The following is a 19,214-nucleotide window of genomic DNA, read 5'->3' as shown; positions in this document are numbered from 1 at the left end:
GAAACTGCCTCCCTGGCGTTGGCAACATTGGAACTCAGTACGGAAAATAAGATCGATGGAAAACAAATCCAGGAAAAAAAATTACGTGGTCTATATTCTGGTCACAACTTTGAATTCATTTTGATAAGGCGTGAGTGGTTTCGACAAAAACGAGGAACCCTAGGATCAGTTTCATGAATTGATCACTTTTACACATGTTCCGGATCTACCGGTCAACCATCCCGTGGTCTCCAGGGTTCATATTCCGGTCACAAAAAAAAAACACATTTCTAAACGTGTTTGGCAAATTAAATGAAAAATTAATTGTTTGTATTGTTTGTCTACACAATAAAAAGAAATCAGGTTTCTCAGGATTTTCCGTTGCATGCCTAGCAGACCTAAGTTAACCGAAAAATAAAATCAAGCGTTTACAGATTTTGCTACAAATTATCGCTTTCATAAAATATCTTCAATCATATTAAATTAACCATAATTCCGAGCACAGAGCGATGCATTCTTCAATGCACAGATAAAAAAAGATAAACTCGCAAATGTAAACATTAGATTCCATCTCCAATATGCATGCCGAAACTTGCCCGTTTCCCCCTCTCACAAACAACTATCGCGTTTATTAAATTTCCTCTTTTATAAAATACCTCACCTACAAAATACACACCCACTCTCACACTCTCGTCCACATAATCACGCCACCTACCCGAGCACACTCACCCTCTTATAAAGGTACATCGCCCGATTCCAGCTGTATCGAGGAGGAAGTGTGCAGCACGCTCGATTTATCCAGAATCGGAGGTTTCATCTTTTGTCAAATGTCCGTCGATTCGTGCCCTTCGCCGACGTAGCCCTCGTCCGGACTGTCCGCCAGCGGCCCGGACAGGTGCCTCAGCTTAGACCCGTTCTCGTGTTCCGCTTCCTCCTCGTCATCTTCGCACTGCTCCGGGATTACGTCCTTGTCCAGCATATCACCGGTCTGGGCACCGACGCACTTTTTCAGCACCGGAACCGGCGCCGATGGACTGCTGCTCCCAGCTGCGTTAGCACAGCCCATCCCCAGTGGAGGTAAGTATCGGTTGAAATCGGCTCCCACTTGACCGGCGATCGGTATCAGCTGATGGGGATGATAGCCCGGTAGGAACGATGGCCACTGCTGGGGTGTTGACGGGCCTACGCAGAACGCTGCCGGTGGGTTCATGTAGGTCACCGATTGCACACCGGAAACGGCAGTCGGATCGCCTTTGTAGCCTTCCGGTGGTGAAGGAAATTGACTGGTACCCGTGGCTTCACTGCCCGATGCCTGTTGGGGGTAGCCTTCGGCCGTGTATCGGATGTCCCCCGGTGCACCGTAAAGCTGATAGGTTTGTGACGTTCGCGTGATGAACTCGGCATCATTCGAGTAGCGCACCTTGTTCGGTTGCTGTCCCTTCTGGCCTCGGTTATGCGGCAGCGTCCGGTAGTAGTTCACGGTGGGACCACCCTGTGTCATTAGGTTAATATCGATGGGGTAGCCATTCTGGTCCAGGAAGCATCCCGGACTGAGATGAATGTCCACCTGGTGTTGATACATATCCTTGCTCATTCCTCGAGGCAGTGTTGACAGGGCGGAAATTCGTGGACCCATGGGTCGAATACCCATAGGAGTTTGGAAGTAGCTTTGTTGGAAACTCGCTTCACTACTGGCATCTTGGACGCTGCTCTGCTCATCTGAGTCTTTTTCTCCGACGTCCGAATCCATCGCGTCAGATCTTGTTCGGATTTTATTCCCACTTTCTGCGTCGTTTATGAGGTCAGGATTTTGATCCTGGTAGCTGCGAGCCGAAGGAGGACTGCAAAACTGCACTTGGCCTCCGATTTGCAGATTGCTCAAACCGGCTTTCTCGAGATTGCTTCCCGTGTTGAGATAGAGAACTACATCCTGTGGATTGCTCTCGCTGATGGCAACTGTTCCGTTGATCTTTGCACATGTCAACGGTTCGCCGATATCGTTGGTGATGGATGAACATTTTTGATTGTTGCCGGTTGTGTCAGACCCAGACTTTCCACGGGTTTTCTTGCTAGAGTTACGCTTACTGTTACGCTTGCTACATCTGCAGATGATTATACACAGTGTAAGAAACAGAAGGAAACCGGTCGCCGCACTGGCTCCTACTATGATTAGGAAGTATTCCTGTGAGAAGGTGACCTCTTCTACAACGGGTTCTTCTTTGACTATGACATGCAAGGTGTAGTTTGCTTGAATTCGTCCGGCTGAGTTTTCCGCTATGCAAGAGAATGTCCCGTTGTCCTCGGGACTGATGTTGTAGATGAGAAGCTCGCTGCGTTTCTCTTCGCCGGAGTCTTCACTGTAGTGGTAGAGGTGTAAGTTGGACGCCAGCAGGCTGTCGTTTTGTAAGAGTTGACCCTGGAACCACCAGGACACGGAGGCTTCTGGAATGGCAGATATTTTACAGGTTAGGCTCATGTTTCGACCTTCGGATATTTCCCGGTAAAGTGAGTCCGGAGTGATGACCGGAAGGCAGGCTAGGTCTTCGTGTTGAAGTGATTTGATTATCTGACCCGCTAACCGTAGTGGTCCGGAGCACTTGGGTTCTTCACGCTGTGGAACGTTGAAACTGTTGAGCCACGTGTGAATGTCTAGGAGCCGACAATCGCACTGCCATCGATTCGCTTGGAGATTGATGCCGTGTAGGTTTTCCGGTAGCACGTGATTACCTTGGATGGCTGTTATCCGGTTACCATCCAAGCGAAGCCACTCCAAATTATCCATACCGATGAAGGCTTCATCTTCTATTAGTTCAATCTGGCAGTTGCTCAACTCTAAGGTGGTAAGAAACGATAGAAGCTTGAAGGCATTTGTCTGTAGAGCTCGGATGGGATTTCCACTGAGAGATAATCGCATCAATGCAGGGTAATCGTTAAAGGTGTCCGTGGGAACGACGTTCAATGCATTTTCGGAGAGATCCAGCTCTACAAGATTCGTAAGTCCTCTGAATGCTCGTTCGTGTATTTTCATGAGTTGATTTCTCGCCAGGTAGATTTTCTGCAGATTGATCAGATCCATCTTTTTGAAGCGTTCGTTTGGCAGGAGCGTTAGTCCGTTTCCGGAAAAGTTCAGGACCTGCGTTCCGGGGTCCATCTCGTCCGGTATCCGAGTAAGCTGCTGCCCACCGCATTCAACCGTTTGTTTGCCACCTTTCCACTTACACGTACAATAATCGGCCGGACAGCCGTTGACCAGGCGCATCATGTAAAACAGTGTGCCCAGAATCACTAGATTAAGCCACATTTTTCGCTTGCAACCCTGCTACACTTGTCGTCGTTCGAGCACCACTTTGATCGTTTTTCAACTTTTCTTCCTGAGATTTGGTATCGAGTCACTAATTGGGTTTCTCATCTTCCGATCGATCCTAACGATATAAATTTGTTTCACTTTCGATCTGCCGATTTGTCGCAGTTCTTTTCCGCAGCTAATTCTTTTCTATGCTTGCTTGCCACAGCGGTCGACAAAAATCGATTCACTTTTTTGCCCACTCCGCCGTCTACGGAAACCAACGGAAAATTGAAATTTCTGGCTAGGAAAATTTGAATTAATTTTTTGTACTCCAGCTCGCTAATAACGAAGTTTCCTCTTCCATTCCGATTCACCCTGGCGAGGAAATTGCGATTTTTGCACGTTTTTTTTCTGTCGCTTTCAATTCACTACCGGCAGTGGCATCACTCTGGAAACAAATCTCACAATTTTTGCTCTTCTCTTTCCGCAGCGCGAGGCACATGCAAGTCTTCCCTGCTTCCACTCTCATTGTCTTCCCGGTTTCATCGTGCCAAGCCGTTGTCGTCGTCCTGGGGCACGAAATAAAACACTAATGTATAAATTTTCTCGCCACTTCACATCTGGGACCACCGTCAACTGAAACCCGATGTCACCAGAAACCAGCTTTTTAATTTCACTTCACTCGAACCCTCTTCACCTTCTGGCTTACCCCTCTTCACCGATGACGCCCCAAGGTGCGAGGCTTATTTGTCTTTCATTTTCATTCCACGTAGACACGAACGACCGACCGACCACGTACCGCAATTGCCGGAGTCGTCTCTAGTTCTCGTCGTCCTCCTCGCTGGTGTCTTCGCTGCCCAGCCCAGATGACAACTATCTGCACTTAATTTCCAACGCTTGCACTCTGTTTTTGTGTCCCCAACACTTCCGGACGATACCGTTGCTGCTGCTGCAAATCTTCATCAACCGAGTCAAGCGAGTCGGATGAACATCATCTCATAGCTAAGTCATAATCTTTGACTCGGAATATCCGTTCTTTTATTTCGCCCTCCCACACTGCAGTGTACAATTGTCCGGGTCCTGGCCCACGACGGGTGTCAAGCTGGCGGGGCTGTTTTATCACTGCGATAACGAGGATCTCCGGCCGTTCCCGTCGTGGTTGATGATGATGATGATGGTAGCAGAAGGAAATGCAAATCCAATGTGCTTCTGCTGTTCACGAGGACATCGGGTTTGTCGTGCTGGGTCATAGCATTTCATAATCGTTCCGGTTGTCCAAGGATACTTCCGAACGCGTTGATGGCTCTCCAGGGTCTGCAAAAAAAAGGGAAACGTGGAAAATTCATTTTAATAATCGGGAAACATCACCGGCTTCAGTCGGAAAGGGTTGAATTGTTGATAAAATTAATTATTTTCCCAGAGGCAAACACGCAGAAATTATACGAACGTTGCTGGGGCGCTCGCTGAATGGAGCTTCGTTAGCGAAGTGCTGAAGCGAGAATCGTTCCTGGTGGGTAGCGTAGTGGAAATTCAGCTGGCTTTTTTTCGCACTTCTCAGCGATGGGTCGTATGATGGAAGGGCGACTCATTTTCATCCAATTAAACGAACAGGTGAATGCATTCGGAGAGCATTCCAAACAAATTGTTGCCTGATAGCGAAACATAAAGTGCGCCCCCACGCTGAGTGTGGGATTATCAACTGACAGCAACGCCTTTTACAATGGCAAATTCATCTGGACATGGCATGATCAGTAGTGGAAGTCATTCGTGTTTCTTTTTAAGACGGACTAACGAGCTGTTTTGTTCGAAATGCACCGTTTTCACGGAGAGTTTTTAAACAATGTGGGTTGTTAAACTACGTAAAATTATGGTACCTGTACCCTTTGGAAAACTGTGTCGGTAATCATTGCAACCACCCTCAGTTCACATCACAGCGCAAAAATATGAGCCTGTGCAAAAAATGGTAAATATCAGATAGAGGTCACGTATAAGGTTTAAAATGTTTACACATTGGAATATTAGAAAATTTTACAACTCGTTCGAATCAATTTTATAATCGGTCAAACTTTGGTTGTAGCAGTCTTAATGCTGTTATAATTAAATGCGTTGTTGTCAATGTATTTATTTATTTATTTATTTGTCGTCAATCAGTGTAGACCGTTTTACAATTGTTGTCTTAAGTGCTATTTTTACAATTTTGTCTTTGTTTATATTTTTTATAATATGTCTTAAGAACAAGTTAAAACATTACTTCTAGTTGACGTTATGCGACGAATTAAAATATTGTTTTAATTTGGTTTTTGTCATTGTAAAGTCAATGTTATCACAGTGCTTATTATATGTATCCATCATTTGGTTCAAGGGTCCAAATTTGGCATAATTCGTACGATGACGATTTGTAGCAAATATATTTCTATTTCGTAAATGCCTAGATGGTGTATATAAATTTAAGGATGACAATAGTTCTATTGAATCAATTCGATGTGATACGATATCGTTTACGAAAGAAATCATAGCAAATTCACGACGCTTTTTTAATGTTTGGATATTTATGACAATGACAAACAAGCCTTTGGGAAATGATGTAGAGTTTCCAATAAAATACTCTTCTAAATGTTCGCGATACAGAATCAAATCGTTCCCAAAATGCATTAACTTTAGATTATCCGACTATTGGTTGATAAAGTCTGGAACGCGCAAAAATTGGTCAACTTCAAATTGGTGTATTTCTGTAAAAAATGCATTTATAAAACCTGAAATGCTGCATTTGGAAGTTGAGTGTTGCTATGGATGAGTTTTCCTAGTTGGCAAAATAGTTGGATGTGGCCAAATCGACCGTGACAATCGTTTTAAAAAGTGTTCGGGGAACGTCTGTCGACCGACAGGAAGCCTGGAAGTGGTGGCAATCGTAATCCGGACGTGGCAGCGACGACGAAGAAGGTGGCGGTGAAATATAAGCGGAATCCTAACCTCTCTCTCTCCGGGACGTGTAACGCGCCAGCCCGTCGAGCTTCCCTTTTTAAAGAAGGATGGCTTAAGCGCCACTCCTAAAGGAGACCATCCAACAGTTGGTAGCTTGCCCGGATTTGAGACCTTCCTAGGGAGAGAATTAAGTTTCCCGAATTTCGGGTAGGAAGCCGACTGGCTGACTAACACGCGTTCGGTGTACTTCACGTAAGACACGCAAGATATCCCTAATTCCTATAAGACTTACGCAAATCAAACTCCGACAATCGGCCAAAGACTAGGAACACGTGAACGGGGGTTATCATCACCGGCCTAGCCCTAATCGTCCCCGTTTGTACTGAAACGCTTCCAATTCCAGAGTTGGAAGAGAATTAGTCAGATTCGGCCTGACTACCCAATAAACAGCAAATACCAAAAACTACAAAACGAACGCAAAGTAACATGAAGCCTCAAAATACATCAACCAAACTATCTCTCATTGGTACACAACAGAAAACATTCAGTGTAGAGTAAACTGATTTATTCCAAGCGGGATAAACATTTGCACAATCATATACAAAGACTTAATTTCTCGTAGCTTCGTTCCCCTTTTCATTGCCTAGGCCTAGTTGTTTGTCATCCTTTCCCCTTGCGTACTACCTATCTCTCCTAGCGTGTGAGTTTATTGTATCCGTCCCATGTATTCCTCCTGTGAGCACTCTGCGGTAACTCAGCGATCGATTGCTTCAATGGTCGTCTTCACATTTCTTTAATAGGTTATTCTAAGGGCTACTCCCGTTCATTGATGGTTTACGGGATAATCATATTTGAGTGTGCCTCAAACAAGTCACATAGCCATGGACGACACAAACAAACATGCATTCATTTTCTAGGTTTTACGTGGTGTCCTTTGGTGGGGAGACTGGCGGCGGTACCGAAGCTGCTTGGTGCACTACTCCGGCCCAGAAACGATCGCGGATGCGACAAGGGCTGATGATGTGTCTCCCTCACCGATTCGCGGGGTTACGCGACAGCGTGGTACAAACGCTCGTGTGTACGTTGGCTGAACGTACTCTCCTCGACGAATAGCCTGCCTGCCCAGGGCGCGACTTGACGATGTACCCCGGGAATCTTTGCAACGGATAGGTGGGGTCAAAGAGTGGTTCCAACGAAATGGTGGTGGCAAACGTGTGCTGCCACGAATCTATGAAAATAACGACGCATATTTCCCCTCTTAGTTTACGCACAATCTACAAACTTTGCACTTTACCTTTTGCTCTAAGTCACACGCTAACCACTAACCGCCAAATAGCTAATCTATCTTCGCTCACTACTGCTAACTAGGGGAAGGAAAATCTAGTTTAAGTTAACACCTTATCGAGACCACATGTTACTATTCACCTTTTAACACACACCACGGCACGGATCAAAAACTGACCACTCTTGCCTCTTCCACGTATCAGTACAAAGTGGACGAGTTAAGGCTAAGTGTGTCCTCAGATACCGCGCTTGGTGACCTTTGTCCCCGGTAAACACGATTTCAGACGAAGGCCAAAATCACGAAACCGATTCTCAAAATTGAGCATGCGACAATTCCTATAGAAATAGTGACATCTCATTCCACCGAACGAATTTTAATCTACCAGCCAAATTCCTCTCCCGAGTTCGGGAAAGTGCAAAGCCGAACAGGAAAGGTCAATGCATTCCTAATTGTTTTAGGCGCAGGTCGATGCACGCGAATCGACGCTGTAATGTGAACCAGAAGCCACGCTCAACAGGCTATTGGGACATGGGCTTTGCGCTTGTAGCTAACGTATACGGGAACTCATTTGAACAGTTTTATGGCTAGTGTAACGCTTTTACCCATTCTAATAATGGGTGTTCCTTTGCGGTGAACACATTTAAGATTTATTTGGAAAAACGATATTTTATATTTTAATTAATAAATAATATATAACAGAATGAATAATTTATAGAAAACATAACTATGATTGTAGTTTGTAAATGTTCATTGATAATGTGCGAATCATAAAGCGTACTTGCTACAGACGTCGCTGGCAAGCTCAATGTCTCCCATACTACTGTGCCGTGGGCCAAGAAACGATCCAGGTTGTCGACATTTACGAAGGTAAAGGTGGTGAACCGAGATTACAAACAAAACACTTCGGCAAAGCAGCGGTCCCGAAAGCTGCATACGAATCGTCATGGACGGCGAAGCTTATTTGAAGGCGGATTTCAAGCAGCTTCCGGGACAGGAGTTTTATACAGCATCAGGAAAAGGGAAGGTGGCTGAAATTTTCAAAACCATCAAACTATCGAAGTTCTCAAAAAATATCTCGTCTGGCATTTTTATTACTACGGGAACCATCAATCAAGAGATTTACGTCCAGGAGTGCCTGGAAAAGCGGCTGCTACCATTCCTAAAGAAACATAATAGACCTGTGCTGTTCTGGCCGGACTTGGCGAGCTGCCACTATGGGAAAAAGGCAATCGAGTTTTACGATGCGAACAACGTGGTTGTGGTACCCACAGACCCAAACCCTCCCAACAGCCCAGAACCCCGCCCTATCAAACGGTATTGAGCCTTGGTCAAACGGAATGTAAAAAAAAAACTAATAAATCCATGGAAACTGAGTAGCAGTTTAAATCTAACTTGAATTCGGCGGCGAATAAGATCGATGAGACCACTATGCAAAATTCAATGGAAGGGGTTAAGTGGAAGGCACGACAGAAACTTCCGTGGAAAATAATCTTCAGAGCTACCATCGATGGAAAGAAAATTATAAGAGAGATTCTTCACATCACTCTCCCAATAAGCAATCACGCTTTTCTCAATTCTCGTGGTACCTTACTGGATGATGTACACTAGACTGATGCAAAATTTGAAATTCTCACTCCACAGTGCTCAAACGGTTTCAAACCAGGTCCTAATTAGCCTCCCAAAATTTAAACTCGTTTGGTAAGAAACTGACTTGGCACAAACTATTCGAAGTTTATGTGGAAATTACTATGGGAAAACCAACATTTTTGTTCATTGTCTTCTACCCACTTTCCAAATTGCTTTTTCGAAAATTTCTATGACTGTTCTTACGGAAAATTTTCTAAGCTACAACTTTGCGCAATATTGTTTTTCAGCCAAATGTCAAACTAAATTGTTATTATATGTTTAAGAGATTGTTAATCTTATGGCATGATCAAGCAGCTGTTCTGTGGGCAACACTGTATTCTGCAGTGTGACATAGTAGCCAAGATATTTGTGCTCTATTCTTCGCACCAGAAACACCAATGTTGCCTGCTGAACAGTTGAATGAGCATAATCATAAGACATCAGTGACTTGAATCATTAATAACTTTTGTTCCTTACATTTGATTGAAAAGTGGATTTCAACAAATTTAGCTGAGAAAATTTGCTACAATCACTGTTATCATTTTTAAAAACATAGTGATGTGGTGAATTGTTAGATAAATATGAACAAAAACATAAGTTTTCCCATAGTAATTCCCATATAAACTTGAAATGGTTTGTGCCAAGTCAGTTTCTAACTAAGGTAGTTCAAATTTTGGGAGGCTAAGCAGGACCCAATTTGGAGCCTTTTTAAGCACTGTGGAGCAAAAATTTCAAATTTTGCATTAGTCTAATGTACACTCATAAAATAAATCACATAACCAGTGGAAAATATCCGTGTGAATTTCACATGATTTTCATGTGATCCCATAATTCCAAATTGCTCCACTAAATCACATGAACCTTATGTGTCCAATGGAAGCTATATAATTTCTCACATGGAATGTAAGATGTTAAATATGTGATATTCAGATAAGAATCATTAATTTTGTTATTGGAAAAATTAAATGTGCTTTCCTCATAGAAACTCTTTGAAAACTTTTTTCAGTTAACTTTATTTTTTCGAGCAAATACCGGTTACTACGATGAGTTGATGAAAGGTTTCTGCGGTTAGCTTTAATGTCTTTTCGAAAAAAACCCAGTTTTTTTTCGACGCATCATTTTAGATTGCAAAAAGTCCGCGTAAATTTAGTGTCCAATAGCAAAAGGAATCTGAAATCTGGTAAACTTGCAAGATTGTTTTAGGGCAGGGATGAGGCAGGGATATTGTATAGCTTGAATTTTTTAAATTGATTAAAAATTCTTTAGTAGTTCCGGTATCTCGAGGTATCATTGTATACGAGGTATCATTGTATTGTATACAATACAGTAGAATAAAGAACTCACTTGTAAACTAAATCTCTACCTAACCGTGTTCATAAGAAAGAATGTATCATCAGTACTTCACTTTTATCTCATCGGTCAAGTAGCTCAGTTTGGTTTTTACTCGTTCTGTCGAGTTGTTCGATAAATTTCTAGTTTGTTCCAAACGTTCGCAGTTCTACCATAGCATCGATTAGCTTGGGACCGAAGAGAGTACCAGAGCTGAGCCTAAAAGTTGAGCACGTTTATTCGCACGTTACCTAACTCTAAGACTAGAAGATCCCGAAGAAACGTGCTCAACTTTTTGGCTCAGCTCTGGTACTCTCTTCGGTCCCAAGCTAATCGATGCACCCCTAGAAACATAGGAAAATCTACGAACCCCACGAAACGAATTGACATCGGTGATTTCGGCAATGCCGTCGATAACGATAATTCTTCCAGCTCGAATGCGGTAAAAGTGAACCTTCCTCCACTGGTGGTGAAGAAAGTGTAACTCAAAACGCTCATTAGCGATTTCGCATCGCTGAGCGTCGCAGCCAAGTACAAACTCAGCAGGATCGGCACCAAGGTGATGCTCCGTACGAAAGTGGAGTATGAAGTAACTTAACTACAACTTTTTTCAACAACACATGTTTATATTTTGTAAAACAAAAAAGTTAATTTTAAAAATTCCCTAATTTGAGGACCACCCTGACGTTTGCAAACACCAAAAGAAGGGAATTTTTAAGAACAAAAACTTCTTCGAAGACATTCAATGTCCAAATATTGAAACAAATGTACTAGCACATTTTATATAAATTTGTCATTGGAGTGGTCCTATGAAATCCATCTTTTGCCAATAACTTTTTTATTTGAAATTTCTCATGAAAGCTATTTTCTAGAGACTTTTAAAACTCTTTCAGACGAATGTTTTATAGCTGAATTTGTTGCCTTTATCTCTTCTAATAAAAAAGATATACTCAAATATAGTAAAAAATATGAATAAATTCAAATTGATTTTATACGAGTTTAAAAAATAATGTACCTCCAATTTTTTCATATTATTGAGAATAACATACGCCCTTTCAAATGCTGTAGAAAAACTTTTTTTTGTTTGCACCAACCAGAGATATTAACATTTGAAAAGTGCATATTTTTAGTATACAAACGTCAATAATTCTTGATCGGCGAAAGATATTGACAAACTTTGTGCAGCAAAAATTTGCGCCTTCTTAAGATCTAAAAGTTATTTGCAGACAGTTTTGCTGAGAAATTCGAAATAAGAAAAATAGAGCCAAAAAACTGTTTTTTTAAGAGCCACCCTAACTCAATTCAATAAAATTGCTCTAAATCGACCAATTTAAGAGATACAAAAAAGTTATCTTGTACAAAGTTGCTTGAAATTAGCTCAGCTATAACTTTGCCGAAGAATGTATACTTTAATTTATTCAAACAAAAAAGTTAGATTTTTTGATTTTCATGATAATAACCACCCTAGAATTCATTGTCATAAAAATGAGGGCCTAACTATTAGGAACAGCTTTGTAGAAGAGACTTTTAGTCTAAAGTTTCAATTTCAGGCTCAAAACATATCATTCCACCTAAATCTGCATTCTGTACCACTGTGCATTGGTACATCCATATGTAGTTTTTGCATTCTCACGGTCATGTAAAGACACTTCCAGCTATTCAACCCATAGTTCGATAAAAGAAGCTATTATCTAGCTACAAATACGGCAAATACGGTATGAAACGGTGTTGTAGCCGAGTTATTAACGAAAGAGAATGTCGACGAAGAGTATCGATCAACTTTACTTAGGACCTAATGCATGTTCGGCTTGATAGTTTTCCGAAAGGCCTACACGGTAAATGAAACGAAAGTAAATGTTACTTAAATATGAGTGACACTTACTAATATTTGATAATACTATACTCATTCAACGAGTGACCTACGCTTTTGCGAATTTGAGTGAACAGTACCAAATATGAGTCAGTTCAATTTCCCGTGAAGTTTATGTTGACGGCAGGAGTGACTGCCCGCCATTTCCAAATAACCCAAATTTGAGTAGGATCTACTCATATTCGTCTAACGTAGGGCTACCCTGAGCAAATATATATAGAACTATTGAGAGTCTAGTATAAGAGAGGAGCGGATTCATAACAAACTGCCTTGGCAACCTATGCCTAAGTGATTTCTAGCAACACTGGCAATGTAATCAAGATAAGCGCTGCTCGATTGGCTCTGGCTTTGACAGCTCGTTTGGCTCAAAACCAGCCAGTCCGCTTTTCTCTTATACTAGACCCTCTCTAGTTAGAACTGACAAGATGACTAATGACTAACATCGTTCGGATTCAGGTTGATGTTTTTCATATTTTTTCAGTTCCAACTTTGTTTACTCAATTTGGGGAAGCTTACTTTTGACGGATATGAGTAGATCCTACTCAAAATTGGTTTGTTTAGAAATACTGTGTGTTCCGTTTCGACCCGTCCTTTCACGCAAAGATTAACATTTTGCCTACGGGATTTTTTAGTGGAGTGAAAGGATAAGAAACGATCCGCTATATTTCATGAAATTCGTTATTTGCTTTTGGGGTTTTCCTATAGGAGTGAACAGTTGCAGAGTCGTCGTGAACGCGAATGGATTCACCAATACCAAAACAAAGTTTTCAAATTAAATTTAATGGCCATAATTAGGAATACGTCTCAAAATTACGTCCATAATGTTGATCATATTGATTTATAAGGCCAGCATGTTACAAAACGGTAAGTTCTTTCAATTCCTGAAATTAAAAAGTATTTTTTTTTTATGACCACCGCAGTGTAAATTTTTGTTAGTACAATAATACGGCAAGATCATGGCGCCAAGAAATCGAATAAACAAATGCAAATTTCACTAAACTAAACTTCTTAATTTGTCATAAAAATAGGCGATTTATTTACGGATAACAATTTCACAGCAGATGTGGTATTAGTTTTTCAATACTATTGTGTATTATTGGTGAATTAATGAATTGCTTGATAGGCTGAAGTGAGAAGCTAGGCTGACATAACATCCTGTAACCCTATATGAGCAAGTCAAACGCGAACTCTTTTGCCTGTAGATTTGAAGAAATACTTCAAGTATTTTCATCCATTAATGTATGAATGAATCACCCCAGCAGGCCTGGATTCAATACCAATCGGCACCGCCGGCATTTTCTGAGGCATAACATCTCTGATCACGCCGTTCACGGAAGTAAAGCCGTTGGCTCTCGGTTCATGAGTTGATGGGTCGATAGGTAGGGTCCAAGTGTGGGAGCTGCCTTCCTGGTATCGGTAGCATTGGTCCTTCTTCTACTTCACATTTCAAGTTTATTGCATATCGCATATTAGCTTATTGCGTGCTCTCAACTTAGTGTTCTAGATGCACTTCCACAGTTATTAATTGTGAGCTTTCGATGATTGTACCATTTTTGCATTGGTATAATTGTGTGGCAAGTCCAATCATACTTCTATGTCCAGGGAAGGCGAGAAATTTTCCAACCCGGAAAATTCCGAGACCGGACCGGGAATTGAACCCAGCCACCTCCAGCATGGTCTTGCTTTGTAGCTGCGCCTTTACTGACTGAGCTAAGGTAGGCCATTGGTGCTCAGCACGGAAAACAAGATCGACGGAAAACAAATCAAGTAAAAAAATGTGTGAGTGAGGTAAAGAAGTGTGCGTTTGATTAGTATTGTCGCATTAATGGCGTTTCGCTCATTTTTAACTTCTAATCAGTTGTCATACTGCCGTACTCTAGCGTAATTAAATATCAACATACCCTCTTCAGAATTTTCTTCAGTTTCATGTTGATATAAGATAGCATTTCCAAACAACTCTGACAATCGTAAACTTCACGTATGAAGTAACACAAAACGCTTTGAATGTAATTTTTATTTGCTATAACTGGTTACCTTGGAGTTCTAATCACCATGACATTTCCCTTCAAACCGTTGAAAGTGAGGTTACTCACTGAGTGTGTAAAATTTTCCTCAAAAATCTCCTCGAATATGACGAAAATCGAGAAAAAAAATTCTTAGTGTTCACGGCAAAAATAACTCAGTACCTCGAATTCAACTCAAAATTGCATAGAATTTTCGTCTATTCCACAGTCAACTTATTTCGAACAATAATTCATAAGACAATTTTTTTGATTTAATGGCTCATTGTGGTGAGTGATAGACAGAACTGGAAATCTGTTGATCGAGTGCCTTTTTTAGAAGTATGTTATTCCCGCATCAAGTCAGTATCAAGCCTTACTTTCATCTCATTAAATACATCTTAGTGTTGCTAAATTGTAATCGGCCTGCCATTTTTTTGCCCTGCGGTCCTAAAAGTAATCATCTGTTATCCCCATGGATTCCCAGAAAAGTGTGTTACTCCACAAAGTAAAAACCAATTTTTCAGGTCTTACTGCTCATTAAACAAAATAATGTATTTTTCCCGGAGTCGAATAGCCCGGTCTATCTTCCCTATACCCCCGTCAAGTATTTTATTGCTGAGATACCTCCCTTTACAACACCTCGCCGCCATGCAACCAGCCGTTTGTAAATGCCATTTCAAAATAAACCCTCCGGGGAGGCTTCGACGGCTCTTCATCAGGCTCTTTGTGGATCCTTTGTGCTTGAGCATTAATGCAAACACATCTACCACCGAGGGATCCAGCATCACCCCTACCCCTTACCGCAGATAGGGTGGAGCAAAAGAGGTGTGTCCTATGCTGGTGCTGCTGCCGCTATACCATTACAGTGAGAAAGGACACCATTTTAGACACTTTTGGCTCCAAGGACGACGCGACGGCGGCGATGGATAAGTGTGTAATTTCGTTCGATCCCGTTCTGCCGCGAAGCAGTTTTCCGCAGCAATTTTCTCTGCAATTGCGTAACTCAGCTGAGGCGACGGCAGTCCCAAACGTCGAACGAACACGCCGGAATTGTGAATTGGAAGAAAGGCGACATGAATTAAAATCATTACCGTAATCGAGCGTCGATTGAAAGTACTTTTTCTGTCGGTTCCGGGCGATTTATTGAGCGATCGATTTTACTTTGTGTGCTTTGTGCTGAGTAGCGTTCTCCGAAAAGTGCTGAGACTTTGCGAATTAAGTGATGCTGAGTTTTTACATTTCTCAAACAGTAAATCAAGTTTGACGTCGTAATACTACTGCAAATAGACATCAATTTGGGGACGGCTCCGGCGTCGTGGTTAGCAACCATACCTCTCACGCTGAAGTCACGAGTTCAAATCTAATCACGGACCCATGAGTGTTAAAGTGATCACAAGAAAAAAAAAAATACATACATTTGGATGATTTTTGGTGAATTCGACTGTTTAATACTGTTTAAGATTTTCCATCATACTTTTAAGAGCATTGCCTGACGCTCATCCCAACATATAACCCAGAATGGGAAAGGAAAATACCACCACCATCGGTTATAATGATTACAATTACCACTGTCATCAGTATTATCGTGTCGTCATCAGAAATAGTCAAAGTCTACACCAGAAATGGGGGCAACTTGATGGCCTCCAGTTCAATTTCCTGCCGCACTGCTGGCTTTCTCCCGCTTCCAAATCGTTAGCTTAATTATAGACAATCTATCTTCATCCGATGCACATCTCCCGGATGTCAATTCTCAACAAGCCTCGAGACAGCCATCATCGCCATTACCGTTGCTTCTAAATCCGGCAAATACCGACGAACGATCACGGCGAGGACGGCTAGGGACGATTTCGATCAGAACAATCCAAGAACAGTCGTAACGCTTGATTGAGTTCGATATCGATTTGACGCAAGTTTTGCTGCCACTTTTCACCACGACGCCGGGCTTTTGTGCGGGGAAAGCCCGGAGAAGCACCGTCGATAAAGTGAAACGCTTTATACGACAACATCATCGCCGTTGGATTGGTACCTAGATAAATGTTGATGCTGCGATGCTTTTCGAGCGATTTTTCCTCTTTCTTTACGAGCTCTGCTGCTCAGCCGGATAGTGAGGACCGATGGGGGAAATAAAATTAAACTAATGCTTCTCGCATTACAAGTACAAGAAAATCCATTTTTCTTTCAATGGCTACTCCATTAGTGTTCAGAAACGGCTGCAGAGGCAAAGTTTTTGCTGGCGTGTTTGATTTTTTTTTTATGACGCTAATGTAGTCTGGTGACAAGGGACAGATACTTTTGTCGTGTTTGGTGGGTCGCTTGGACATTTGGATTGGCAAAAAAAAATTATAGTGCAAAACTGTGTCCGCTTGTTTGCCATTTGATGACGTTAGGAAATTCCAAATCTAAACAGTGTCAATTCATGCAGCTAAATTAATTTAATTTGTAAGAGCGGTAGAACTTCAGATTGAGACGATGTCAAGAGTGTCGGACTACCAAGGAAGACTGGCAAACCTGCCAGAATCCAAGCGACAGATACAGTAGCGCTGCGATCGAGCGAAGGTGGAAGTAGATTGTAACTGGCGTGCACCCATTAATGGGTAAAAAAGTACCATTTTTTTTATTACTAAATATATGTAGCTGTCAAATAATGTGTGAATGTTAATTTCAAATAATTGATACTTTTTTTTACCCATTTGTCAGATCACCTCTAACGAAAATAATGTGTACTTTTTACTCATTAATGTGTGAAAAGCAACTAAGATAGCATATTTCACTTCTCGTTTCAGTTGCAAAGTGTCGAAAATTACTCCGAAAATTGTTTAAAAAGTAAGTATTTAATTATTCCTGCTCACATCTAAAAAGTAATCTGAAACGTCCAGGGACAAAACTAACCCTATCAGCAAGGAGATCCCAGAAGATCTGTCAAATCGTTCGAAGCATTTACCTTTGAGCGGCAGATGACGCGATTGTATCGATCTCATAGCGGTCGTTTGAGAAAACTGAAGAGATGCCAGTCTTGTTGATATGTTGTCTTCAATTATAGTTATCAGTGTTGCTAAGATGTGGAATGATTCCATCGAAGTGCTTATTCAATACACTCGATTATGTTTTAACGCTATTTTCATGTTTAACGATTTTGCCCTCATACAGTAGGGGTACATCATTTTTAATACTGGCATATTTTTTATTGATTTTTTTTGTGATTTTACGAATCAAGATGAATTGAATAGATTGATAGAAATTTTAGAAGATACGATCAAAAATAGAGGCGAAAAAAAAACAAAATTAAGTGTTATTACTGAGAAGAGAGAAATAAGAAACACGTCTTGCCTCGTGTGTGAACGGTACTAAACCCGAGCAGGAACGAATCTTTCGATACCTTATGTTGGTATGGATGTGCATAAAAAATAAAATACCTAAAAACAATTCCAAAAAAAGTTTCGCACAAAACCATTCCAGTACAAAATTATGCAGACGCAATACCACAAAAGTATGCTTTTGGTATCCAAATATCAATTGTTGTTATTAACCAAGTATTTTGCATGTAAGTTTTTGTAATTATTCTTAAAAGTTTATGCTTATGTCAGCTGATCAATTCTCAATTTTAATATCAGGTCAGAATTAGGTATTCATTCATTATTTTCTTCTAAAATCTTATACAACTCCAGAAGTCAGAGGTTGCCTCGTTTTGCGCTTCAATACTCCTCCTCAACCTGATGACTGGAGGAGGAGTTCATCACATCTGCCGCTCCGACACCAGTATTCTGGCTTTATCTGTCTGGATTTCAACCTAAGATCACCGATGAAGATGTTAAACAAATTGTTTCCCGTTGTTTGGATTCAAACGAATCAATGAATGTCATTCGACTCGTGCCGAAAGGGAAAGATGTTTCGAACATGACCTTCATGTCATTTAAAATTGGTCTCGACCCAACTCTAAAAGCGCAAGCCCTCAATGCAGAAAATTGGCCCAACGGTTTGATGTTTAGGGAGTTTATGGATATTCCAAAAAAACCTGACACGTCGAATGTACACCACATCCAGGGAGTTCCCTTTAGTACCCCCCAGGACAGTCCAGCAACGACGATGCAAATGTAATGTGGTGTTATGTGGACGGTGGGAGCCCGCAGGATCTTGCCAGAGGCGAGTATTTTGACAAGTTTGAACTTCCTACACTCATTGATTGTACGTTGCAGCGCAATGACCGTCGCGATAATGATGATATCTGGATATATTATCAAAATGTACGTGGCCTGAGAACGAAAATAGATGACCTACTTCTAGCGGCAACCGATTGCAACTTCGATGTGATCATCATAACCGAGACTGGATTGGACAACTGCATCATGACGCTACAACTATTTGGTTCAGGCTTTAATGTTTTTCGTTGTGATCGGAGCCCTGCTAATAGTAGGAAATCCCGATTCGGTGGTGTTTTGATCGCTATTGCGCAGCGATATGACAGCCGTGTTGTACAAACCGAATCTTGTGCGCAATCCGCTCGATCGCATTCTCGATCTGGTTTTTTGTTTGCCTGATTGTGAGGCTAATGTGAATAGCTGCTCAGCTCCGTTGCTACCCGTTGACTCTCACCACCCCCCGCTTGAGATCTCTCTACCAGCGCTTGTGGTGTGTGACGAACCTATTGAAAGACATGAGGAGCGACTTTCGAATGATTGATTTTGCGGCCCTTTCGAACTTTTTGCTAAACGTTGACTGGAATGCGATATCTACTATCATAGATGTCGATGAAATGGCGGAAATGTTTTGTTCCATTTTGAACGATTGGCTTGTTTCAAATGTTCCACGAATTCGGCCGTCAGTTTCGCCTGCCTGGAGTACTCTCCGTTTACGGGATTTAAAACGCACTCGCAATGCTTGTCAACGGAAACTACGTCGTCAACGAACGCCTGACAA

The 19,214-nt window shown here is 41.6% G+C and overlaps 1 protein-coding gene across 1 annotated transcript in view; it reads right to left on the bottom strand.

Annotated features, from left to right (window-relative positions):
• Positions 1-327: 327 nt before the first annotated feature.
• Positions 328-19,214, bottom strand: part of kek2 (kekkon 2) — a 176,447-nt gene continuing 157,560 nt past the window's right edge. Inside the window, exon 2 of the mRNA XM_065229727.1 lies at positions 328-4,579. Within this exon, the coding sequence (XP_065085799.1) occupies positions 803-3,280 (2,478 nt within the window). The 5' untranslated portion in view covers positions 3,281-4,579 and the 3' untranslated portion in view covers positions 328-802. The remainder of the gene's footprint in view (positions 4,580-19,214) is intronic.

Source organism: Ochlerotatus camptorhynchus, unplaced genomic scaffold (genome assembly GCF_037179485.1).
Source record: "Ochlerotatus camptorhynchus isolate MF236.1 unplaced genomic scaffold, CSIRO-AGI_Acam_v1.1 ptg000320l, whole genome shotgun sequence".
Classification (NCBI taxonomy): Eukaryota; Metazoa; Arthropoda; class Insecta; order Diptera; family Culicidae; genus Ochlerotatus; species Ochlerotatus camptorhynchus.
This window is presented reverse-complemented; position numbering and strand designations above follow the sequence as displayed.